This window comes from Lycorma delicatula, chromosome 5, assembly GCF_047948215.1.
Source record: "Lycorma delicatula isolate Av1 chromosome 5, ASM4794821v1, whole genome shotgun sequence".
Taxonomy (NCBI): domain Eukaryota; kingdom Metazoa; phylum Arthropoda; class Insecta; order Hemiptera; family Fulgoridae; genus Lycorma; species Lycorma delicatula.
In genome coordinates, this window is record NC_134459.1 from 13566647 (window position 1) to 13590547 (window position 23901).

A 23901-nucleotide genomic window follows, 5' to 3' on the forward strand; every position below is an offset into this window, starting at 1 on the left:
TTTTTTATATTTTAATTTGAAACCTATAATTATTTACGATATAACAAATAAATTGAAATTTATAAACAAGATTTAGGCATGTGTTTACTTGTGAACGCAAGCGTTCTGCCAACAGATATAATTTAAAGAAAAATTGTGCACATTCGATTTTTTTTAAATTGCATTTTGCAATTATTAAAGTTGGATTTAACATAGGTTTATTTTATTTTTGTATAACCAGTTTTCTACGTTCAAATTTTTACGGTTTTAAATACGATCTAGATGTTATCTTTTACATACAAATAGGTATTTGTATTAATAAACCTTACAAAATTTATATCATTTTTTTTTAATAAAGAAAACTTTTACCCTAATTAGTTTTTACCCGGTTCGTTTTGTTTTTTGGAAAGTGCCACAGTATGTTTTAAATTAAATCGAAATAGATTATAATGATAATTAATTTTATTACTATAAAAATGTATTTGTGAAATAATAAAATTTATTTAAGTTACTGATTATATTTCAAAAATAAAACAACGAATACAGCTTTACGTGTAGTTGAAAAGAATTTTTTTTTAATTTATTTTTCACGGTTATAAACTGTTTATTAAATCTTTAAGTAAGTTTATGAATAAATTTTAATTTTGATATCGGTATTGCAAGGTAGAGATGTAATATTTAAAGAATAAGTTATGATTATATAGGTAACTGGGTTGTTGCCGAACAAGGTTTCTCATTTTGAAAATCAAAACCGAACTAGTATTAGCATTTCAACGTCTTTGAATTCATAATATGTATGCATAATGTATTTATTGTATTGTCTATGTATGATGTTATATGTATTGTTGTTAGATTTCCCCTTTTAGTATTCCAAATTCCCCCTTCCCAACCCCCCTGTTTAGTGTGTATATAGGTTTATTATTCTATTATACCGACCCAGTCGGCTGTAATACTGTTTACTGTTATCTTCGAGTTAAATCTTAAATTTTGTATGTTTTTTTTTAACCTTATTTTATTTATATGTATGTGTACGCATGCGCGTGTTTTACGTATGAATGACTTAGCTTATAAATTAGTAAAAAATTATTTGAAAAAATTCTTTCTGAAATTTGTTTTGAAATTTACATTCTATTTCACGTCCTCTTCAGATTATTTTCCATAACATCCCATTAATATTACTTGAATTTTTCTATATAGCGCTGTAGCAGAGATATAGCTCTAGAAAGGAAGGAACTGTAATCGGTCCGATTTGGGCATTTGCGGTTTTCACCCGATCTTGAAGTTTTGACACCTAAGAAACACAAAAAACCGGATGGAAATTTACCGGATGTTAATGTTCGTATGTACGTGTGTGTTCGGTGTCGGCTTCTAAATAATCTTATATCTCCAGAACTACTGGACCGATTTTGACCAAACTTGGTCAGATTACTTCTGTATACGGGGCAATGATGCCATTAAATTTTCAACTTAAAAGGGCAAAGGGGTGAGGATGTAGAGCAAGGTCAGCCACAGTATCACGAGATTTCGCCTAACTAAAGGCATATTTTTCTTAGGCACATTTGTTAAAAATTAAAAAATAACAATATCTGCAAAATTGCAACCCCATCCCAAAAAATGCTTCAAAATCGCATACGCACCCTAAGAAATGTTCTAAACTGTGTTGGGATGTAACAGGTGAACGGTAGAATTAAATAAATGAATAATATTTAAACTCTGTATGGCCGGGTCTCGAACTCGATTGCCCGCTCGATTCGATACCTGGTGCGTTAAGCCTCGCGGTTACATCATTCTGGCGACAGTACAATCGAAATTTGTTCTATGTAAGGTGTGAAATTACATTAGATTAGTTAGTGTCGACGGTCGAAGCTAGAACCGACAAACCCGCTTGAATTAAATACGGTGTGCACCGTACTTTAGTTAGAATAATTGAATTAAATAAACGAAAAAAATATTATATTTAAATAAAACGATAAATATTTTTAATTAAAATATTCATACACATATTGTTTTATGTGCGTGTAAGCCGTGCATCAGACACAATTCACAATAGTAGGGCTTTAGCCGCGTGACGGGAAAGTTCTACAACTGTGTTGTCTTTTTTTTTTCAAGATCTAAAAGGTTATTTTTGAAATATTTTTCAGTACCTTAATTGATTAGAAATACTGTAAAATTTATACACATCTGTAGTAAGTAGGTATATATATATATATATATATATATATATATATATATAAAGAACAGAAAATATTACTGTCATATAATCATTGTTTAAATACACATTTTAAAAATTTTAACTTTTAAAAACTTCGAAATTACGTTTAAGATTCAAATTAATTGAATTGGATCAATAATTCGATTTTATGATACATCTTTTATAATTGTATAAAATTTATATTAAAAGAAAAAAATGGATATATATGGCGCGTAAAGTCCGATAAATATCATCGGTTTAATCATTTCATGAGTTGGAACTATGTGATGGCAACCCTTTTACTTTTCTTCTTTCTAGAGTAGTACCAAAATATAGCCAACCAATCAATCAGTCCTGCGTGTTGCTCTTCTGTTATCCCCACTTTCCTCTTACAGCAGTGTTACCAACCCTTTTACCGATAATTTAAAATCTTATATTCTACTCGATACATAAATTTTTGTATTTTTCTTAGTATACTTTGAATGTTTATTTTATTTATTTATTATGATTTTTGTTAACGATATGATAAATAAATTATTTAATTATGTTTTATTTTAATATAAGCAATTATTTTTTGTTATTGTAGTCTTAGAATTATATTTTTTAAATTGCTCTTGTAATTTATTTTTTGTTGTCAATTTGAACAATGATTTAAAAATGATTTCCTTATTAAGAAACATAAATACACACGAACGCACGCACGGACGCACGAATACATACATACATACATATATGCAGAATAGAAAAAATTAATTTCATAAGTACTAGACCTCTTTGAGTTTATTGTTATTTCGAAAATGAAAGTGTTTTTTGTTTTTGTTTTTTACTATTACAGTGAAATTGAAAATTTTTAATATTATATTTTGTTTTATTTTAGTTTAAATTTAATATTTATTAATATAAATTATAGCCTTGACCCCGCCATTTAAAATTATTTATAAATTATATATTTTCTTTTCTCTACCATAGGGAAGTGGTGCCCGAGACGAGAGTGGTCATCCCCTGCGGACGCTAGGGCGGCATCGGATGCAGCCCGTAGAGGCGTCTTATACTCCTCTGTCTTCCTCGGGAGCCCTGGCGAGTACAACTCCTGTAAGTAAACTACCATTCTCGACATTTTATATATTTATATATTCATTTATTTATTAGAAAGTTTTATTTATTAAATTATGTTGTGTTTTTTTTTGTGTGCAGAAACAGGGGTTGCTCTTGAATGTAATCTCATTATTTACTTTATGTTGTTTCACAATCGTAAGAAATAACATTTTTATGGATTATAATCATTATTTGATCAAATAAAAATTTAAAAAAACAACAGGAAATCCCGCTTTTTTTTATTATTAAATAGTTAAATGGAAAAACAAATTAATTAAATTTCGATATTTTACGTGTTTATAATTATTTTAGGAAAAATTAACTCTGCGTCTTTTTAATTTCAATTTTTCCCGTTATTAAAATTAAAGAGTTCTTTAAATTACCAGTCAGTTTCAAAATTACAAAATAAAAACATACATTTATCAAATAAAACAACTCGGTGAATGTTACACATGACCGTTTGCTTTTAAAATATAATCACCACTGCTTAATAGGTTGCGATTATTTATTGATTATGTATTCCCTATCGATAATAATTTTTCTGTTTAATTTAAAATTTTAATTAGCATTTATGAAGTTATATGAAAGATAAATTACAATAATTAATAGTGAAAACAAATAATTTTATGTTTCGTAGTATAAAATACGAGTAAAATATTTACAAGGCTGTCTTTTATTATGTGGTTTTGTTCCGTAGATATACCGTTAATTTTTCTGTGAAATTTTATAGTTGTTTAAATAATATTTATTTATTCATTGTTTTTAACCGGGTAATGTTTAATATTTTTTAGTGGTATGTATTATCGAAAATACTATACTAGTTTCTAAATTTTTTCCTATGATTTAAAAATTATTTCTGGAAAAACAAACATGTAGAATAAAATATTTTTATAAACATTAACAAGTATTTTATTAAATAAACAAATAACAGTTTAAAAAAAGAAGAATTTATTTGAAAATAACTACATATTCTGAGGGAAAAAAAATATATGCGTTGTATTCTGTTTTTTATTTCGTGAAAGTAACAAAGGATAAAATAATTTTAAAACGTTTAATAAAGGCGAGGGAATAAAAAAAACACTAGGGTCTAATACATGATTTCATCGCCGTATTTCTGTGGGTGTCTTCATAATTTTTTTTGTTTTCTCTCTTTTGTTTGATTTCTAGCCCGGAGCATTCCATTTATGCACCCCTGTTTCTCTAACCTTCTGTACTCGTTATATTTATATATGTAATTTATAATTTTTATTTTTTATTTTGTTTTTTGTCTGATGTATAAATGTATGTTTGTTTGTATGATTGTTTGTAAATGAAGATGGATATGAAATTTTATCTTAGTTTTTAATTCAGTCACTTTAAATAACAAGAGCGTCAGGTTATTTTTGTTTTTTGTATTTATATTATTTTTTCTTCAAAATTTTTATTTATTTTGATTAGTTTATATCTACGTCTGACAATTTATCATAAATTTTTTAACTTATAATTTATATTGTTTTAATATAGACGTAGAATACGTTTTTTATCTGATTTTCACTCGACTCCATTCTGTAAATAAGGGAATTATAAGAAAATTCCATTAATTATTTCCCTTTTTATGTTGAATTTTAACATTTGAATATTCATTGACGATTATACATGTACATTAAATGCGTCTACAAGTAACTTGTTTTAACCGCGTATTAGGACTGTTTTTTTTTTTTTTTTTTTTTTTTTTTTTGCTTAAAACTGCATAGAATCGTATAATTCTTATAATTAACAAAAATGATAACGTAAACTATTTTGAATTTTGTTGTTTTAAGCGAGTGAAAACCATGAGAATTATTAATATTCGTTAAATTTTATTAATTTTTGTTTTCAAATTAGTAAATTTTAGTTTTCGTTAATGTTATACAGATACTATTAAATGTATAATTTAAAAAAACTACCTATTTCTCTAATTAACTGTAAAGAACGAGTAACGTTTTCCTACGAACATTCTATTCAAAGGTAAAGGTAAAATACTCTTACATATTCCTTACAATATAAATATTTTCTATTTAATAAAAAAAAAAAAAAAAAAAGTTAAACATTTATGATTATTTTATTTTTATACGAGAGATAAATTAAATACAAGTTATTTAAATGCAGGACGATTTTTAAGTTGTTCTCTCAAACATTAGTGGATACAGTGAATACAGAATATGCGTTACGGTTGTAGGTTCCTTTCGTTGTGACGATACAGACTTAAATTGTAAAGCGCAGGCGATAACGCATGCGTTCATAGTACAAGAACACTAACAAGCCCGGGGGCGGTCGGGGGCGGTTGCCGGGCGACCCTCGTATCCATGACAACAGAGCGCGCAGGCGCTAATAACAACCCTTTCTGCCAGAACGAAGTGTCTGCTGAAATATGGCGGATTGATATGATGGTTAGATCGATAAAAGAGAATTATGGCAGACTGACAGGGATATGGGTCTGTGGGTTGCTTCTCTGTTTTGTCTTATAGACTGTAAACTTTGCCCTCTGTTTACAGGTTGTATGTAGGGTTAGATGAATAATATTCCTGAGAAAATTTTTCAGCAGTTGTACGTTTAAAACGGTTGTAAGAAAAAAACAATGTATAAAAAAAAACCTTTCGTATTTCAAAAACGTAGTATATTTTTTATGCGATTATTTTTTTCTATTGTTTTACTTCATTTAACCTATTTAAGCCAATCCGGATATCAAAAACATATTTTTAATTAAATTGGTTTAAAAATTTCCTTTATTTAAATTACATTATATGAAAGTAAAATATGTTTATACTTGTATTAGTTTAACTGGTTATTTTTACGCCAGTTTAATCCGTCATCATTTACAGACAATTTTTGTTATTGACCTTCAAAACCGTCCTTTTCATCATAATTAGGCCTGATTAAATTAATTATAATAACAATAATAATAAAAAAAATGTTAATCGATTATTCGTTTATTGTAATAAATTCATTTTTTTGATGGAATTTCTTAAAACTTTTTTTGTTACTTTTATATAGTTTTTCCCCTATTTTTGCTGAAAGAAAATTTATTTAGGAATTAAAGTTTCAAAATTAAAATTAATTATACGTTTATTTGTCTTAAGATATAAATATCTCAATTGAAATCAATTTATCGTTTAAATTCATTTGTATTTGATATTTGAGTGCATATTTTTTATGTAGCTAAAAGATTAGCGCGAAGTTGTTTGCCACAGTTGAAATTAAAACTATTTTTTTTTTAAATTTTATTTCAGAAATATTTTATATTTGTTAAAAATTAACAAATATCAGGGTTTTATAAATTTTCTTTTACATTTATTATTCCACTTTTTATATTCAGAATCATTTGAAATATATTATTTTTATGATGTACTTTGCTTACCAAATCGCATTATTAATTTTTTAGTTATTATGTTTTTCTATTTTAAGAATGATTCACCTTGCATAACAAATAAATTCGCTAATTATTCCTCCCGTTTCCCGTGAAACATAACATGTTTCCGACAAAATCTTACTAGTCATTACTTATTTTTTTCGGTTGATTTCATTCTAGATCTGTTTATTTTATTTTTTAACTTAACAACTTTTCGTTATATTTTTGAAGTTTAACAAAATTTTTACTATGAAAGTTTATGTATACATCAAAGTTGTTATGTTTTATTGAATAATTTCATTATACCATTAAAAATATATACTGTAGTAAACTAAATAATAGATGTTTTTTTTTATGTTTGACGATTATTTCACATTAATACGAAAGTTTATTAACATAAAAATATGGTATAACATTTTTGAAGAAAATATATATGAATTTATTAAACAACGGGGAACTCAACAAGTTCAGATTTCGATAAGATGTTTATTCAAAAATTAATTGTAGATCAAATAATATAATCCTTATAATAAATTGTTTTATTTATAACGTACTGTTATATTTTTATCTCATAATTAATTATTAAACGCATAATTTAATTAATTTAAGCGTTTAATCTATGGACATTATTTTTTATTACTTTTTTGAAAATTTTCTACTAAAAATAAATTTTTTTATTTTTAACTGTTCCGAATTAAAAAATATATTTGATTTATAACCGAAATAATGATCGATTTATACTAATTTTAACTATCCGTAAGTAAAAATTAAAGTTTATTTTTTGGATTTATTTTCAATTTTTAATATTAAAAATTATGTTGTTAATTTTTTTAAAATAAAGTACGAGTGTATATATATATATATATATATATTTATTTATTTATTTATTTTGTTCCTCCTGCAAATTCATATTAGTTTTAATCTAATCGATCACTCTACTTTTTTTATTTAAATTAGCAAAAGCTAAGTACATAATATCATTGTGTGTATGTACGTGTTCTTAATAAAAATAAACTTTTTATTGTCAATAATTAAAACGTTTTAATTTAAAACTGCATTTTACTGGGAGATTTGTATAGAGTTGTATATTGATATGAAAATGAGAGATTTTTTATTTAAAAAAACCAACTATAAAAAATCTATTTGATTATAACAATACGTATTTAATGTAATATGATTTAAAATAATACAGCTTACCGGTTCTCAATCAAAACTAAAGTGGTTCTTTACACAGGGGGAAATATTGATTGATGTATAATAAAACGCTTTCTGTGTTATTATTAATTTTTTTTTCTATTATTAAAATTAAAAAGAAGGTTTTAAATATACAAAACTTAGTTGTTTCAAGTGGTTACCTATTGCTGTTGTTGTTATTGTTATGGTGGTTTTTATTAATGGGCGATGAAGGAGAGAGGGTATATTTTAAGTTCAGGGTTAATTTGTGGGAGGGTGATGTGATGAATGTCCATTCCGATTGGTGGATCGATCAAACCCCTAATAGACTCTTACCTTATTTTACATCTCATACGCATACACGCACTAAACGAGTATTATTCATTTTCAGCTTACATTTTAAGTTACATTAATAATCTTGTTATCGTATTTCTATTATTAATTCGTTTTAATATGAAAGTATTAAATAAAACCCATATTTTATGTTTTGTATCTTAATTTTATCCTTATTTAGTTAGTTTTCTACGTATTTTAATAAAACAATTTGATTAGTAAAAACAAAGTAAATGAAGTTCAACGCATCCGATTTTTTTTAAATTACAAAAATGTAATTTAAAAACTGACTATTAGCCCGCGAAATATAATTAATATCCAAATATCATATAATTAGAAAATTAAGTAGGAAACTACTTAAGTATAAATTTATTAGTTTAGATATTAAAGTAGTTGTGTTAAATATAAATTATTAGGTAGAAATCTTATAATAGGTTTAAATAGGAAATTTAGTGGTTAAGTTTAAGTTTTTAAAAAAGGCATTTTTTATTACATTTTTAAACATTGCGTCTGATTTTTTTCTTCTTTTGTTTTTGTTACGGGTTTGGTTATCTTTATTAGATATCTTATTTCAGTTTTATTATTGCTTCATTCTTGAATGATTTGCAAATCATAGAAAAAAAGGGAAATTCAATCAGAAAAATTAGCCTTTATTACTTTTTATACATTATTAAGCTAAATATTTATTGAATGTAAAGTTGTTTTTTTTTTTTTTTTAAAGAAGATAATAAAAGAAAATTAAAAAGAGATTTAAACAGAAAAAAAAAATATAATTATTTGTTATTTTTCATTAAAAAGAAAATCCACTCTATTTTAAGATAAGTAATATAATTAAATCCTAAAGATAATCAATCAAAATAACCTATATTAAAATTAAATATAACCCATCGGGTTAGTCTAATGATAAAGCTGTCGTAGTAAATAAACTGATTACGAAGTGAAAAATTCTAATAAAGGTAGTTGGTTTTATTTGGATTTGAATACTAGATCGTGGATCCCGGTGTTCTTTGGTGGTTGGGTTTCAATTAACCATACGTCTCAGAAATGGTCGGCCTGAGTTTGTTCAAAACTACACATTTCCCGGTACAGTTAAATTACACTTACAAGTCTTTAATTACTTTAATTGTTGATGCGACTATAAATAATATTTTTAAAAAAAATTAAATATATTAAAATTATGTTTAAAATTAAAGAAGTTTTATAAATTAACTTGTGTTAATTTATAAAGAAATCGTAATTTTCATTAAATTGTTTTATCAAAAAAAAAAAATTAAGAAAATATATTTTTATTAGGAAAGAAAATAACCAATTTAACGGTTTTCTTAAAAAAAAATTTCGAATTTCTCTTATAAAATTTAATAATTTAAAAAGCTTTCTGTAGAAGGCCTGTTGAACTATCAGACCATATCTTCATACATATTACATAGGCGTAAATAGTTATACAGTTAGACATAATTAAGAATTTATTAACTTTAACAGTTATGCATTATTTTTTAGTTTTTTTTATTAATTTTCAAGCTTTTTCAGTAAATTTTAGAATTAAAATTTATGGTTATAATTTTATTTCTGTAGTATCTATGATATTCTCTTGTTTTTATTTTTCTATTTCATCTCCGAACCACCGTAAGGTATTACTTCAGAGGATGAATGAGGATGATATGTATGAATGTAAATGAAATGTAGTCTTGTACAGTCTCAGTTCGATAATTCCTGAGATGTGTGGTTAATTGAAACCCAACCAAAATCACCAACAGAAAACTAGTATCCATGATTTAGTATTCAAATCCCTATCTGTGATACTGCAAGATGCTACTTCTAATCTAGTTATTAATATATTATTACTAAGTCTATATTATGTATGTATTTTCGTTTTTCAGTATTATTAAAGCCATTTTTTTTTTCACAAAAATTCAATTACATTTAGGTTATTGTTAGAATATCCGTCATTTTGTATAAAGTTTGTGGTATATAATTAATGTACTAATCGCCTATTTCAAATAAAAATTTGAATTAAAATTTGAAATTTGTTTTTACGTATTTTCAGAGTTTATTTCCCTTAACGTATAAAATTGATGTTACTATACGGAGTGTATAAAATAAAATACTAAGGATTTTTATTTGTTTTGATGTATCTTGGATCAGTTGTGCTGTGTTGATTTAAGACCTGAAATAGAGAATAAAAAAGACATTTTACGCGCATCGTCGTTGATGGATCCTTATTTTCCAGATTTAGAATCCTTTAGATTCCTGAGAAACCTTTCTATATTTTACAGTTTTTCTAATTATGAATCTGTAGTTACAGTCCAACGGGTGTCCCGTAAAAAGTTTAATTATAATCATCCAATGACAGTAACACTCAGCAATGGCGTAATCAGTAGGATCTAGTATGTATCTTCGCTACCTACTGATCTACCCGATGTGAGGCACAGGATTTAAGCAGCTGTCGCTTACATTGGAATAATGAAAGCGATGACTTTCATTATGTCAATATGTTTCATTATTTCGATATGTCTGCAATAGAAATATCGGTTAAAAAATAAAACGAACTCGCTTATCGGTTGGATGCGTCCCGTGTGACGTAAGGTGCACTATGAACGCTTATAGGGAAAACTCTAAATAAAATGAGTTACTTTCAATTTATTTGCAATTCATTACTGTCACTCAAAGTTAAGAGATATTAATTACTTTAAAACCCCGATATTCTTTTTTGTACAGCCTGTATTTACTTTTTGAAAATAGTAAATGAAAAACATAGTAAAAATACTGGTCTTTTTAACATAATCCGCAAGTCCTATTTTGAATAAGCGCTTATTATTTTAATCCGTTTTATAGATTTTATTTTTTTTGTAATACATTACATATTATTATTCTAGTACAGGTCAACAATTCCTATATTTGTTTTTTCACGATCTAAAATGTAGGTTCTTTATAAGCATCTTACAATTAAATGCCTAATAAAAACAAATAATGCGTTATTAAAGTTCTATAGTTACCTTTATTTATTTTGGTACCGCGCGTTTAGTTACATAATTGTTACTTAAAATAACTTCATTATTGTCTGTTGTCTTGTGTTTGTTGTTTATAAATTGTTGTGTGTATATTTATGGGGGCGGAGGAGGAATGAGAGAGAAGATAAACTAGCGTAGAAAGAGAGAAGATATATTCTCCCTATAGCAACATCCCTGTTGTTGTATTTAGGAGAAGGGAACATGACCGCCTGGCTGGAGGCATATACAAGCTTCGCTTCTGTTCATTATCGATTGGGAATCACAGATCGGGAACTGGTGTTAATTCCTAGGGGAATGAATCGGTAGGGTGGCATGAGGTTCGGATGAAGAGGTGGTAGTGGAAACTGCATTTGACGTCTCGGAAAATGAAGTGTGGGGTGCCGGGTGGCCACACGGTGTCCCGTCCCGTCGATACCCGCCGACCTATTCTACGACAAATAATCGGGTGAGACTGTTCCAACAATCCCTTCTCCCTTCTTTACCGCTGTACCGAAGTTGTCTCGCTCCGCTCCGTACGTGCTTTAATCATGAATCCCTGGTGTTGTAGTCGATTGACGAAACATATAAAGAAAACAATTGAAAATGATTATCAAATTTAATTTTTACCGGCACGAATGTGCATTTTATAATTGAAATATGCAGAATTTTACAACAATGCGCTTACAATCGTAATGGACATAAGATTAAATTCACTATCACGGATCTTAACCCAGTTAGGAATTGTTTTATTCCTTTTATGTTTATATTTGTGTATGTAAATCAATTGGAAATGCATTTAGATAAATTTAAATAAATAACGTCTTAATTATTTTAGTTTGTGCTAAAATTATGGTCATCCTGTTAGTTTTTAAATGTATTTCAGAATTTATTTGTATAAATAAATATGCATTTAATGATGTTGTGATATTGAATAAAATCATTTAAGTAAAAAAAGCAAATCACCTGATCTCGAAGTCGAAAGTTCTAAGATTGAAATCCTAATAAAAGCAGTTACTTTTATATGAAATTGAATATCATATTGTGGATACCGTTGTTCTTTGGTGGTCGGGTTTAATTAACCACACATATCTGGAATGGTCGACCTGAGATTGCACAAGACTACAACTCATTTACATTCATACATATCATCCTCATTCATCCTCTGAAGTAATAACTTATGGTGGTTCCGGAGGCTAAACAGAAAAAGTATAGTTTAGTAAAAAAAAAAGAAGAAGAAGAAGAAAACAGGGCATATCAGTATATAAGTTTATTTCATTTTAGATCTGTAGAATTCGGTTTTTTTTTATTAATAAAATTTGTTTTTACCATATACAGTTATATCATCAGCTATTAGTTTTAACAGAATAATATGGTATTTTTTATCAAATAAATAATTTGTAGATCTACGTTATTAATTATTTTTGCTTTTATTTTAGCGTTTTTTCTATAAATATATTTACATCTTTGTATTAAATTTTTAGTTTAACTCTTAAAAAGCAAATATGTTTATTTAAAATTATATTAAATATAAAACGAAACAATTATACTTCGTAAAAGAAAATGAAACAAAAAACAACAGTATGAATTATTATACTTTTTTAATATGTTTAAAATAATATAGCAGGTATTAGTGAAATAATTTATCGATTTATTTACGGTTCGGTAAATATAAAATTAATTTTAAAAGAATTTATTACATTATTAATTTTTAACATAAATTAAAATTATTAACTGACAACAAATTGTCATAAAATACTGAAAGATGGTTATTGTTTTTTGAGGTTAGAATTGTTTAGTGGCACGGTAGCTCAGAAACCTAGCATCTATTTTAATTTGTATTTTGGCACGAGACGTATGCGTTTCGAGGCAGATGTAGTAATGGTGTAGAACCACGCAGTCTAACGAGGCCTTGATACCATCTGCCGGTTACGCCATAACATAACACCATTCGTACCATAAGTAAAGTATGTATCTAAGTATATATATATATATATATATATATATAAAGGATTAGTTATACCATATAACATATTATAGCGACGTCGCCGTCGTGGCGATCCAGTAATGGACCAGAAACAACGAAGGAAGATTTGATGATGTTATCCGTTGCTTCGTATCTTAAGAAAAAAAAGAAGTTTAAATATAAAAGTCTTGTTACTATAATATAAAATTTTAACAAACCGAGAAAGGAATGTTGAAGTGATATTTTTTCTCTTCTTTTAATTAACTCTAACAAATCTAATAAGATTCATATATAAATGGGAATTATTTCCTACAGATGTAAACTCGCTCGTGCCTTGATTTTTAATTACAACAGTTAGTTAAGCGGTCAGTTTATTTGATTTTTATTCAGCTGATCTCGAGTTCGATTACTGGAGAAGGTTTTATCCTAGATTTATGGTATGAATATTTTTTAACCGTTTCATTGTACAAGTAATTAGGTACTTGCCTCTCGTATAATAACGAAAAAAAAAGAACAATAAAGAACATACGATAAATAAATTTCTAAGGATTATCTGCAGATTGCCTTAAAAAGTATATATATATATATATATATATATATATATATATAGAGAGAGAGAGAGAGAGAGAGAGCTCTGTATTTAAAACATTTATTACTTCTTTTCTTTTATAAAAAATTTAATGTTACAAAAAAAAAAATTTCTACTTCTGCTGAAGTTGCCTTTTAAACAAATAAATAAGGAATATACTGATATTCATTATACGTGTAGCAAAAATTTCTGTAGCCAAATTTCAACTAAATTAAAAAATCCTATTAAGCCTTTATAGAGAACATAAAAAATTGTTTATAAAAGACAAAAAAGTTAAAGTAAAAACCAGTCATAAACAGAAAAAAAAAGGAAAAATAATTGAACGAACTTGTGCAATCCATCTTGATAAAGCCATAACTACTTTTTTCGTCCATTCTTGCTTCTTTCGTTATCTTAGTAATCTTTGACAAGTTGCTTCTCCACAAACCCTTCTAGTTTTTTCCTCCCAGCCTTCTCTGCTTTGGTGTCTTCTGCCTCTCTTCTTTGTCAACAGATACCAATTTAATATTTTCTTAGTCAATTTTCCATCGTTGATTCTGGCCGATGGTTCGGACAAATTCCACTTCTTTTCTAGTATTAATTTGTTCTAATTCGATTTCATTTGCCCCGATCTATTTGTTATGTTTTCTTTCCTTCCGTGTCGCCTCTCGTATAATGCTTTCAATTGGTAATATATTATTTTCTAATTTTCCTTTTAGCTTCTTTACCGTTCATCTTTAGCAGTTATCATTATCGTCGATCTTTTCAGGCGGAAATAATTATTCGTATTTATTACAGTTGATCGTCCTAAGCTAATTAATTCTTCTGATGATACTTTTCGAAAATCGAACGGTAAATTTTTTTTCCAATTTCCTATTTTCTGTTCTAAATTAATAAAATATTTCGTTTTTTCTAATTCTTCTTTTCCATTGCAAAAGATTTCCTTCTCTTCTCAGTTAAAGGTGCATAATTTTTTTAATTTTCATCTTAAGAGACATTCTTCTTGTTTCTTTTTTATTCAGTTTAAAATTGCGAAAATTTTGAACTGAATATTTCTTCAAAACTGTGAAGTTTTATATGTGCTTTGATAAAAACAAAAGTAAATAACCAAAAATTTTTCTTTAATTATAATAACGTTTTAATTTTTTTTTTGTAAACCTCTTTGATTGAACTATTTTTTTACTATTAAATTTTTTTATTATTTATTTGCATCAGTTATGTATTTAAATAAAAAAAATACAATAGAATTCACAGTAATACCTGTAAAAAAAAAAAAACAAAAATATTTGTTATGGAAATTTATAAAATCGAATAATTACTTTGTAAAAATTTACAACATTTTCGTAAAAACATAATTTCTTAAAATATATCGTACGAGTAATTAAATGTTTTAAAGTCTATCCTTAAATGTTTGAAAAATGATATGTCCTTAAGTTAATATGATGTGATAAGTAGTGAATATTTTTGCTTCTAAGTCTGTTGATTTCAAGTTTAAATATGATTTTTGGCCGTACGTGGTTATCAATTTATGTATATATATATGCCTTTAAAAGTTAGTAGAATAATTTTTTTGTTATTTTCATTTTGAACTTTATATCTTTGAAAATGAATTGTATTTATAATTTTCCCAATATTGCATAAAAGTAATTTTCTATTTATTTTTAATAGAACATGTTTTCTTTCAAATATATAATTTAGTTTATTTCTATTGAAATGCTAATAAATACCTACTGAACCTGTTGAGGTAAATTTCTCATATTATTTTAACAGTGTAATTATTACATGCTTTTTCAACGTTGCTTTTAATTACATGAATTAAAGAAAAAAACTTGAGAAAAATTTTTAAATACTTGCTAATTAGTTTGTTGTTATATTTTGTTTTTTAATTTGGTAATTGATAGTTTTCATTATAATACTATCTTTGTGTTCTTTTATTTACAAAATGAAACATAATGATAGTAATCATTTGTTTTATACAAATCGTTTTTAACACGCAGCACGTTGTAACTTATCATTAAAATGGTGACATTGTTGGTAAGGGTTTAAAAAGTAAAAAAAAAAATAAAAAAAATAATAGGGTTTATTTCCTCGACAGTTGAGTTGTTACCAGCAGCTCGTACCGTTCATTCTCGTGCGACTGCCTGTTCGTTTCAATGTCCGTGCGCTCGTGCCGTGTACGATCTATAATAAAACTTCTCTAACTACCGTGTCACGTATAAAATAAGACCAGTCGAATTTCGGCCCTGCTCTGCACCTGTTGTCAATTCTTAGGACGAGTGGGGTGCTGTTTTGGCGTCGCCCGGGCGGGGCTATTTTTGAAAAATAGTCTAATCCAAGTCTTCCTTCTTCTGGTCTACAGTAGTTAATATGCTGGCTGCCTCCCTCATTCATCTGTAGTCGACATACTTAACTCGAACGTAATCCTCCGTTATGCAGTTAATTTTTCATTCCTTTAAATCTGGAATTATGACAATTTTAATATAGATCGTCGTTTTTATGATAGTTATATTAACTCTTTTGTTTCGAGGTATCATTATGTTTTTCATTATCCTAAAAAAAAACACAAAACAAAAAACATGTAAATATATTTTTATCTATAAAATTGGATCGTATCATTTTGACCTGTCCTGTTAATTAAATTTACTTTTTTAGATTTATTACTAATTTTTTTTTTAAATAGAATTTCTAAGTTAGGCGTTTTAAATTTATTATCTTTTCTAAAGATATATTTTCGTACCGTTTAGAAAATTTTTTTAATCTTAAAATTTTATTCTATTTGCAAATAAGCGTCAATAATTTTATTCGGAGTCCTAAATATGGTTATTCTTTTCTCGTTAAAAGATACTAACTCGTAAATAATACTATAATATTTTCAATCGTACTTTGAATCTATTTCAAATAATTAAAAGACTTCCATTTTTATTCAATATTATTAACATTTTTTTTTTAATACTTAAAATTTCTAATTATATTAATTACTAGATATTTCAGTGTACAGATTTTATAAAATTTCTATTTTGTAGTTCCTTCATCGAATTTATTCTTTTATAAAAAGTAAATAAATAAATGAAATAATTATCGTTAAGTCTTTCTAATTTAAAATTCAAGAAAAGGAAAGCATTAAAATGATTACATTGTGAGATACATTCGTTTATATAGTTTTAAAAATTTCTTTTGAAATTTTTGAGTGTTCAACGAAGAGAAGGGGAAGCTTTCGGATAATGTTCTACTGATTAAAATAATAAAACAAATTCTATAAATATAAGTCTGGAACGCTTTGTTTTCGAGTTACGACTAGCGAAAGATTTCGCTCGTAATAAATTCGATCTTCTAATAAAAAGAAGCCCTACTGTAATTTTTGGGACCCAAATTAAGGAGTAAAGTTGGTGGTTTCTTATGTAATTTGAACTGGGAAGTAGCAAAAAATAAGAACTCCAGTAGCCTTTAGAATATCCGACGTAAAACACGGAATTCAGTGCCAAAAAAAAAGTTTTTTTTTACAATAGGTTTGTTAAATGACAAATAAATGGAAAAGATTTATAACAAAACTTATAGAAAATTTAATTCTGAGAAAATTAATGTAAATACAGCTAATAAAAAAATGAATAAAAATATTTTAAAATCGGTTTTTCATTGTATCAAAACAGATGAAAAATAGACAGAAAATCGTGTTATTTTCATCTTGTTTACATCTTGTAAACGCGAAAACGAATTTGTTTATAAATATAAAATTTGGATTTTATTAATTTTAAAAAAAAATTACAATTTGTAGCCGTACAATACTTCAGTAAGTAAAAATATTTTATTAAAACGTTTATTTGTTTTTCGAAAATCGAAATACTGGATACTATTCTTTAGGAAAGAAACTACTGTATATCAATCAAACTTCTCCTACACGTTAATTTGCTATAAATAACTTGAAGGAAATATAATTTATGCCAAACATATGTTATAAATTTAGTGATCACTAACTCTGTTAGCCATTAGTTAAAAAATGAGATGTTAGGTTATACCTCTTTTAAGTTTTCCTAATTTTTATAAAAAAGTTGTTATAAGATCAGTTCTTCAATTATTATAAAGGAAAGTATGTTCATTCAAGTTCTTTGTTTTTATTATTATTGCCTCTTTACATTTTTTGAAGTAATTCATGTCCGATTTGTAATTTATTATTACAGATAAAAAATTACATTATATCGTATAAAATTAATCATACGTATATATTAATTCAGTTACACCTTATATTTAATTATATATTTCTATCATACAGCTGTATCTGTTTGGCTTAGTTCGCTAGATACTATATTTCTTACCGTTAAATGTGTTACCACAATTTGCGTTCCTATTTTACCGTAATACTTGTTCTTATAGTGACATATATATATGTACAGTTATAAGTATATATATATTTATATTTATTAATTTACATAATACACGTTTACGTTTATATTTATCATTTATCAGTAAATATGTTGATATATTGATTGATAAATATTTAAATGAGTTTGAAAACATTTGATTTCATTAGTTCAAAACAAGAACCGAATGAGGTTGACCTTTATATCAAACTATTCGTAAAATGTTCCGTCAATTCGTGACATGTAACTGTGTTCTTATTATTAAGTAACAGCAAAATAGAAATGATTAAACAAACTCCTTTACCTTTTGAGTGGTTAAGTACTTGATTAACAGGAAAATAAGTATAAGTAACAACATGACTTTCTCCAAACTTCGTGATAATCATTAACGTTAATAAATTCATTATTATTATTATTTTTTTACTCTTTGTTCTTACATATTTAATTTTTATTACTAAGATACCTAGTCTATGGTTTAATTAATTTGGATGTAGATTTGTTACAATTCTGATTTTATATTTGTTTACATAAAATTGCTCTCGTAATTTTGATACTAATAAATGTTATTAGTATTAGTATTTCAACTTTTCATTAATATAATTTGTAATAATCTGTAGCGCTTTGTTGGCAAAAGATTAAACCCTTTTTTTTGTCAGTTTTACTTATTATTTAGTTACAAAAACATTTTATCATTTTATTACCTTTTTTATAATTTCTATTATTTAAAGATCATCTGGTAATCGTAATATGTTTATTTATTCGTATAAAATTTCCTGTAATGTTAAATGTTTTGATGAAATTTTTAATATTATTTCTTATTTTCGCTTAGATTTTATGTATTAAAAAACAGAAATACAATATCAGGAATCTCATTCCATACCGTGGTTATTGGTGTAATACTGAACCTTAAATTCTGATGTTTAACTAACGAAGATTTTGTTTAAACTTTAGTTACTTGTGTATTACAGCCTACTTACAATTGTAGGAATTAAATAAAATAAATATGAATAATAACGATTATTTGTGTCGTTCCTGAGTTCGTCCTGTTTCAGATCGAAAACGGACAACATAACCTCAATTTGAAATAATACTTTCGATCGTTTGGTGGGAGCGAGTGATGAAGAAGAATATTCTTTATGTTTTGAAGTACGAGGACTACGAAAATACGATTCATGTTTAAAATTTTGTGGCTAGAAAATCCCAAAAACTACTATATTAATTTCATTGAAATTTAGATATGCTGTATCAGTGTATCTGAAGTTGTGAATGTAAAAATTTTATGAAGATTGTTTGAGCGAGTTATATTTAATTTATGGTCGACAACAGACAACATAACCTCAATATGAGGTTATTTATTTTTATTTTTATTTATTTTATTGTAGTGTATTTTTCATACGCAATTAACATTATAAAAAGCCCTGAAAATGTTTTTCAACGGTGACTCACAGTAGCGAGTGTGTTGAAAGTTGATGCTTGTGTGTAGTCCGTACTCGTCAATCAAACGTATGTAATGCGTTGTACTCTGAAAATCAGTGCCTTTCTGACTGCAAAGTAGTTAGGGAATCAGAAACGTAAAGACGATCTTGTGCAGAACTGCGCAAAAGTTTTTTAAATTATTTTCCAATTTTGAGCTATTAATTCCTATTAAATGCGTAAAGAAAAAAAGGATGTTTTTGATATTGGATGATATTAGAAAACTAGATGGGTTGTTGAAATATGAAGTCCCTAACTTCACCTTGCGGAAAAGCATCATAGATTTTACACGGTACCCATCATGCACAGATTTTACGGAACCCAATTACTCTGTAATATGCCCGACTCGTGCTTTATATATTCCTAACGGAATAGCGATACATTGCTGGGTGATTCACCGGTCACTTAGAAGCAAATCGTTCACCTCCTTTCGATTTCTCGTCAGTCACAGAAACTGGTCGTCCGCTGCGAGTTTCGTCCTAAATTGTCGCTTTACCAGCTTCACATTCGTGAAATTTCAACGTCCCCCTATTCAGATTACTCCTGTCAACAGTTTCACTACCGTAAACCTCTTTTAAAAGATGAAAAATATTCGTAGGAATCACATTTTGTGCTGTTAAAAATTCGATCCCTACGATCTGTTTTAACCGTGTTGATATACTGGCCGTTCATGACTCCATTTTAACTGCAACTGAAAACTAACCGGTAAACGGATTTCAACGCATTATCGCAGGTTTGTAGAGGGAGATTATCATGTGCTGCCACGCCCAACTCGATAGTACCTTTTATCTCCGTGTAGCACGGTAGTGTGCAAAATTTATCAGCCGAGCCTCGTAGATCTTAAGTCAAATTAGAAAGGACAGAAATTTATTGCAGAATCTTGTAGTGTAGGTATCTAGATTTGGTAAATTTCACTTTCCTGGTAATTACAGGAGACGTAAACAAAATTTTGGAATAAATAGAATAATTAACTCGGGACAAAAGATGTAATGAATATGTTGAGAGGTTTGGAAAAAAAGCAAAAATGGTAAATTCATGATGATTAAAAAAATGTTGCTTAATCTTGTCAAATAATTAATATTAAATCATTTATTATTGCATTATTAAACTTGAAATCTTTAAAAAAATTATTTGCTTAATAATTTAAATTTATTTATTTTTACTGGAAAAAAATAAAAATTTAGCTGATCAGAGAGCTCGAAGTATGTGTTACATTAGTGTAGACAAGCAAGCAGAGCTTAGTGGGTTCAGCCCCGACTGGCTATACTACAATAACGGGTCTAGAAAAACATTATACGGTTCTTTAGATAGCCGTGTATCTTTAAGTTTTTATATAAAGATTAATACATTCTCATTTCGTAATTTATTTGCAATTTTAAAATTTTTTAACACCATTTTATTTCAATAAAAATTAGATCTATATATGGTAACTTACACACTTATCTTACGTATGTTTTTTTTACATTTTTAAGGTAATCCTTATTAGATTTTATCTTGCAAAATATGTTTCTTAAATCTTAGTTATTTAATTAAATAATATACAAGTTTTTTTGTAATAAATTACTTTTATATAGGCGTACAGTATATATTTTTTTCTTTCTATTCCGCCATGATAAATTTGTAGGCGATCTGAATTTCATTTAAATTATATATTATTATACTGTAAAAGCTATATAGATTTGAATTGATTTCCTATATTTTGTTTAATTAATAAATAAATGATTACCCTAGTACGAAAGTTCAAGGCAGGATATAAAAAAAAATTAAATTGTGTATGTATTAGTACTTACATCCGTGAAGAGAAAGTTTGTAATTGTTATTAAATAAAATAAACACAAATAAAACATGTATTTCTTTATGATACTATATGTATAAAAAATATTTTTTAAGGAAATATATATCTGTTTTAATTTAACTTGTATTTAGATCAGATATATAGAAAACGGTGATAAAATCAAAAGATAAAAGTATTTTCTGTTAACGTAAAACGGACTACACTATATGAAGTGAACCAACAGTTTACTATTTATTAATGTAATATTAAAAGCATTTTATTCATTCGTTTTATAAGTCTTTGTATGCTTTTCTAAACATTTAATGTCTCTTTTATTAATCACAAAAGCTTCTAGCTACATCGTACAGGTATTGTTACGGGTCTCACTTTGATCTTGTATTCTGTCTTTATCAGACACGCCAATCACTTTATTTCACTTCACCAGTCTTACTATTATTACTTTTCCTGTTACTATTATTATTATTATCATACTGTGACCATCGTCCAGAGTTCATTTGGTTAACATTTATTATTTTATATTATGTTTATTTAGCCTTGTAACTTAGAAGTTTTATAAGATTTTGATGATATATATTTCTGCAAAGTATTTGTATATATATATATATATAATATTGATCTAAAATATTTGTTACTGTTTGATAAATCGATATGTATGCTGTTTAATTAAAATGCAATTATTAAAAATCTTTGCTTTTTTCTATGAAAATTCTAGTTTGTTTTTTTATTTGAAATTATTACCTAATTTTAAACAATTAATCGAGTTTTTTTTGAGCCTATGTATCTAAAAAATGGATTTATTTACGATTTATATGTATTATTAAATGAAAATTAGTTTAGATGAATGCATTTGACGATAATTTTATTGTCTGTTATGTATACTGATTTATAACTAAATAAACAATTAAGAATTTAAAAATTCATTCATTATCTTCGTAAGAGTTATTAAACTTTTTTATTGTTTATATAGTAGAATAAGGTCATCGAAAATGATTGTAGCAATTTAAAAATATCGTATTTCAGAAACTACTAGAGATAATCAATCGCGTATTTTTTTTTTAAATTTACCAACTCAAATATTTTTTTAATGTATCTATAATGTTTCAATATGAGCTGCATTGATCGCTCTGCAAAATTTTGCCGATAATCAACTTCTGCCCGGATCCGCTGGATCTTCGCAAGCTTAACTGTTGCAATAGCGGCGGTGATCCGTTGTCATAAATCTTGTACATTCCTGATTTTTTCACTCTAGACCGTGTTTTTAATGCATCCTCATAGAAAAAAGTCTAAGGTTGCCAAATCTGAAACTTTTCGGAGGCCAAAGCACAGGACCGGCCCTAGCGATCCAACGGTTAGGGAAACTCTCATTAAGAACGCGTTGAACGCTTAGGCTAAAATATGTAATTAAACATTACAACAATGTTACTTTCTTTTTCAATTTGATTACTTGCGGGAAAACGTACAGTTGTAGTATGTCTAAATAAACATTCCCCGTGATAGTAGGCTCATGAAAACAGAATCGTCACATGATCAGATCACACACATAACATGAACGGACATCAAACCCCATCGCACATTTAAAGGGGAATTTCTGACATACTCGATCATTTCATCGGTTGCTGAGATCCCAATATCCTATATTTATACCGGTTGACACAACCACTGGCATGGAAAGTCGCTTTCCAAGTCCGCTTCTGCCAGCGGATCTGGTCAAAAGTTATCGATTATCGGCTGCATGTTTGCAGAGCGACCAACGGAACTCGTATTGAAATATTCTAAGGTGTGTTTAAAAACTGTTTGAGTTGGTGAATTTTAAAAAAAAATACTCGTTTGATTATCTCTAGTAGTTTCTGAGATGCGATTTTTTTTAAATTGCTGCAACCTTCATCGATGATGCTGTCTTGTAATGAGTTGGAATTATTGAAATAATATTAATTCTACAAAAGAAAAATTTTTTTGTTTTAGTAAAATTATATTTAATATTGTCTTCTTTTTTGGCTTATCTGAAAATAGTTTAAAAATATTATTTTGTAGATTTCTTCAAGACTATTTATCGACTCTTTTTGTTCGTATAAATGAAAAAAAATATACGTGATGTCATCGTAAGATGATTTAGAATGTTATACGTGTTGTTTATACATTTTTCTAATTATGTACAAACGATAATTTTCTGTTTAGTACGTGTATGGTTTATTTTTCTATTTATTTGTAATATAAAAGTTTTAATCATAACATGAAAGTCATTGTTACACGTTGGTGAGCAAATCTGTTTTAAAGAATGATAGAGAGAGGAGAATGGGAGTGAATCAGAAAACGGGAGCGGCTTCTTTCTCTGTTCTCATAACCTCAGTTTATCTAACAACTACAGTAAACCAAACGTTATCCATTTTATGGATCGTAAACGTTACCCTTCATCCCTTTCAGAGTTTAGTTTTAGTCCTATACTCTCTACAGTAATACAATACTAAATTACTATACTGCTACTATCCTATAACCGGCAAACGAATTACCATCAAATCGTTTGATTTCATTAAATGCTCCTGTTATTGCCTTTTAATAATTCTCATCTGATCGCATTACAACTACTGCTTCTCTAGTAATATTAAATCGCTTAATGGGAAGATT

The 23901-nt window shown here is 27.1% G+C and overlaps 1 protein-coding gene across 9 annotated transcripts in view; it reads left to right on the top strand.

Moving 5' to 3' along the window:
* hth (Meis homeobox homothorax) overlaps positions 1-23901 on the top strand; it is a 790031-nt gene that overhangs the window by 503877 nt on the left and 262253 nt on the right. For all 9 annotated transcript variants that reach the window (XM_075365656.1, XM_075365663.1, XM_075365654.1 and 6 more), the window contains one exon: positions 3140-3262. In XM_075365656.1, the coding sequence (XP_075221771.1) occupies positions 3140-3262 (123 nt within the window). The remainder of the gene's footprint in view (positions 1-3139; positions 3263-23901) is intronic.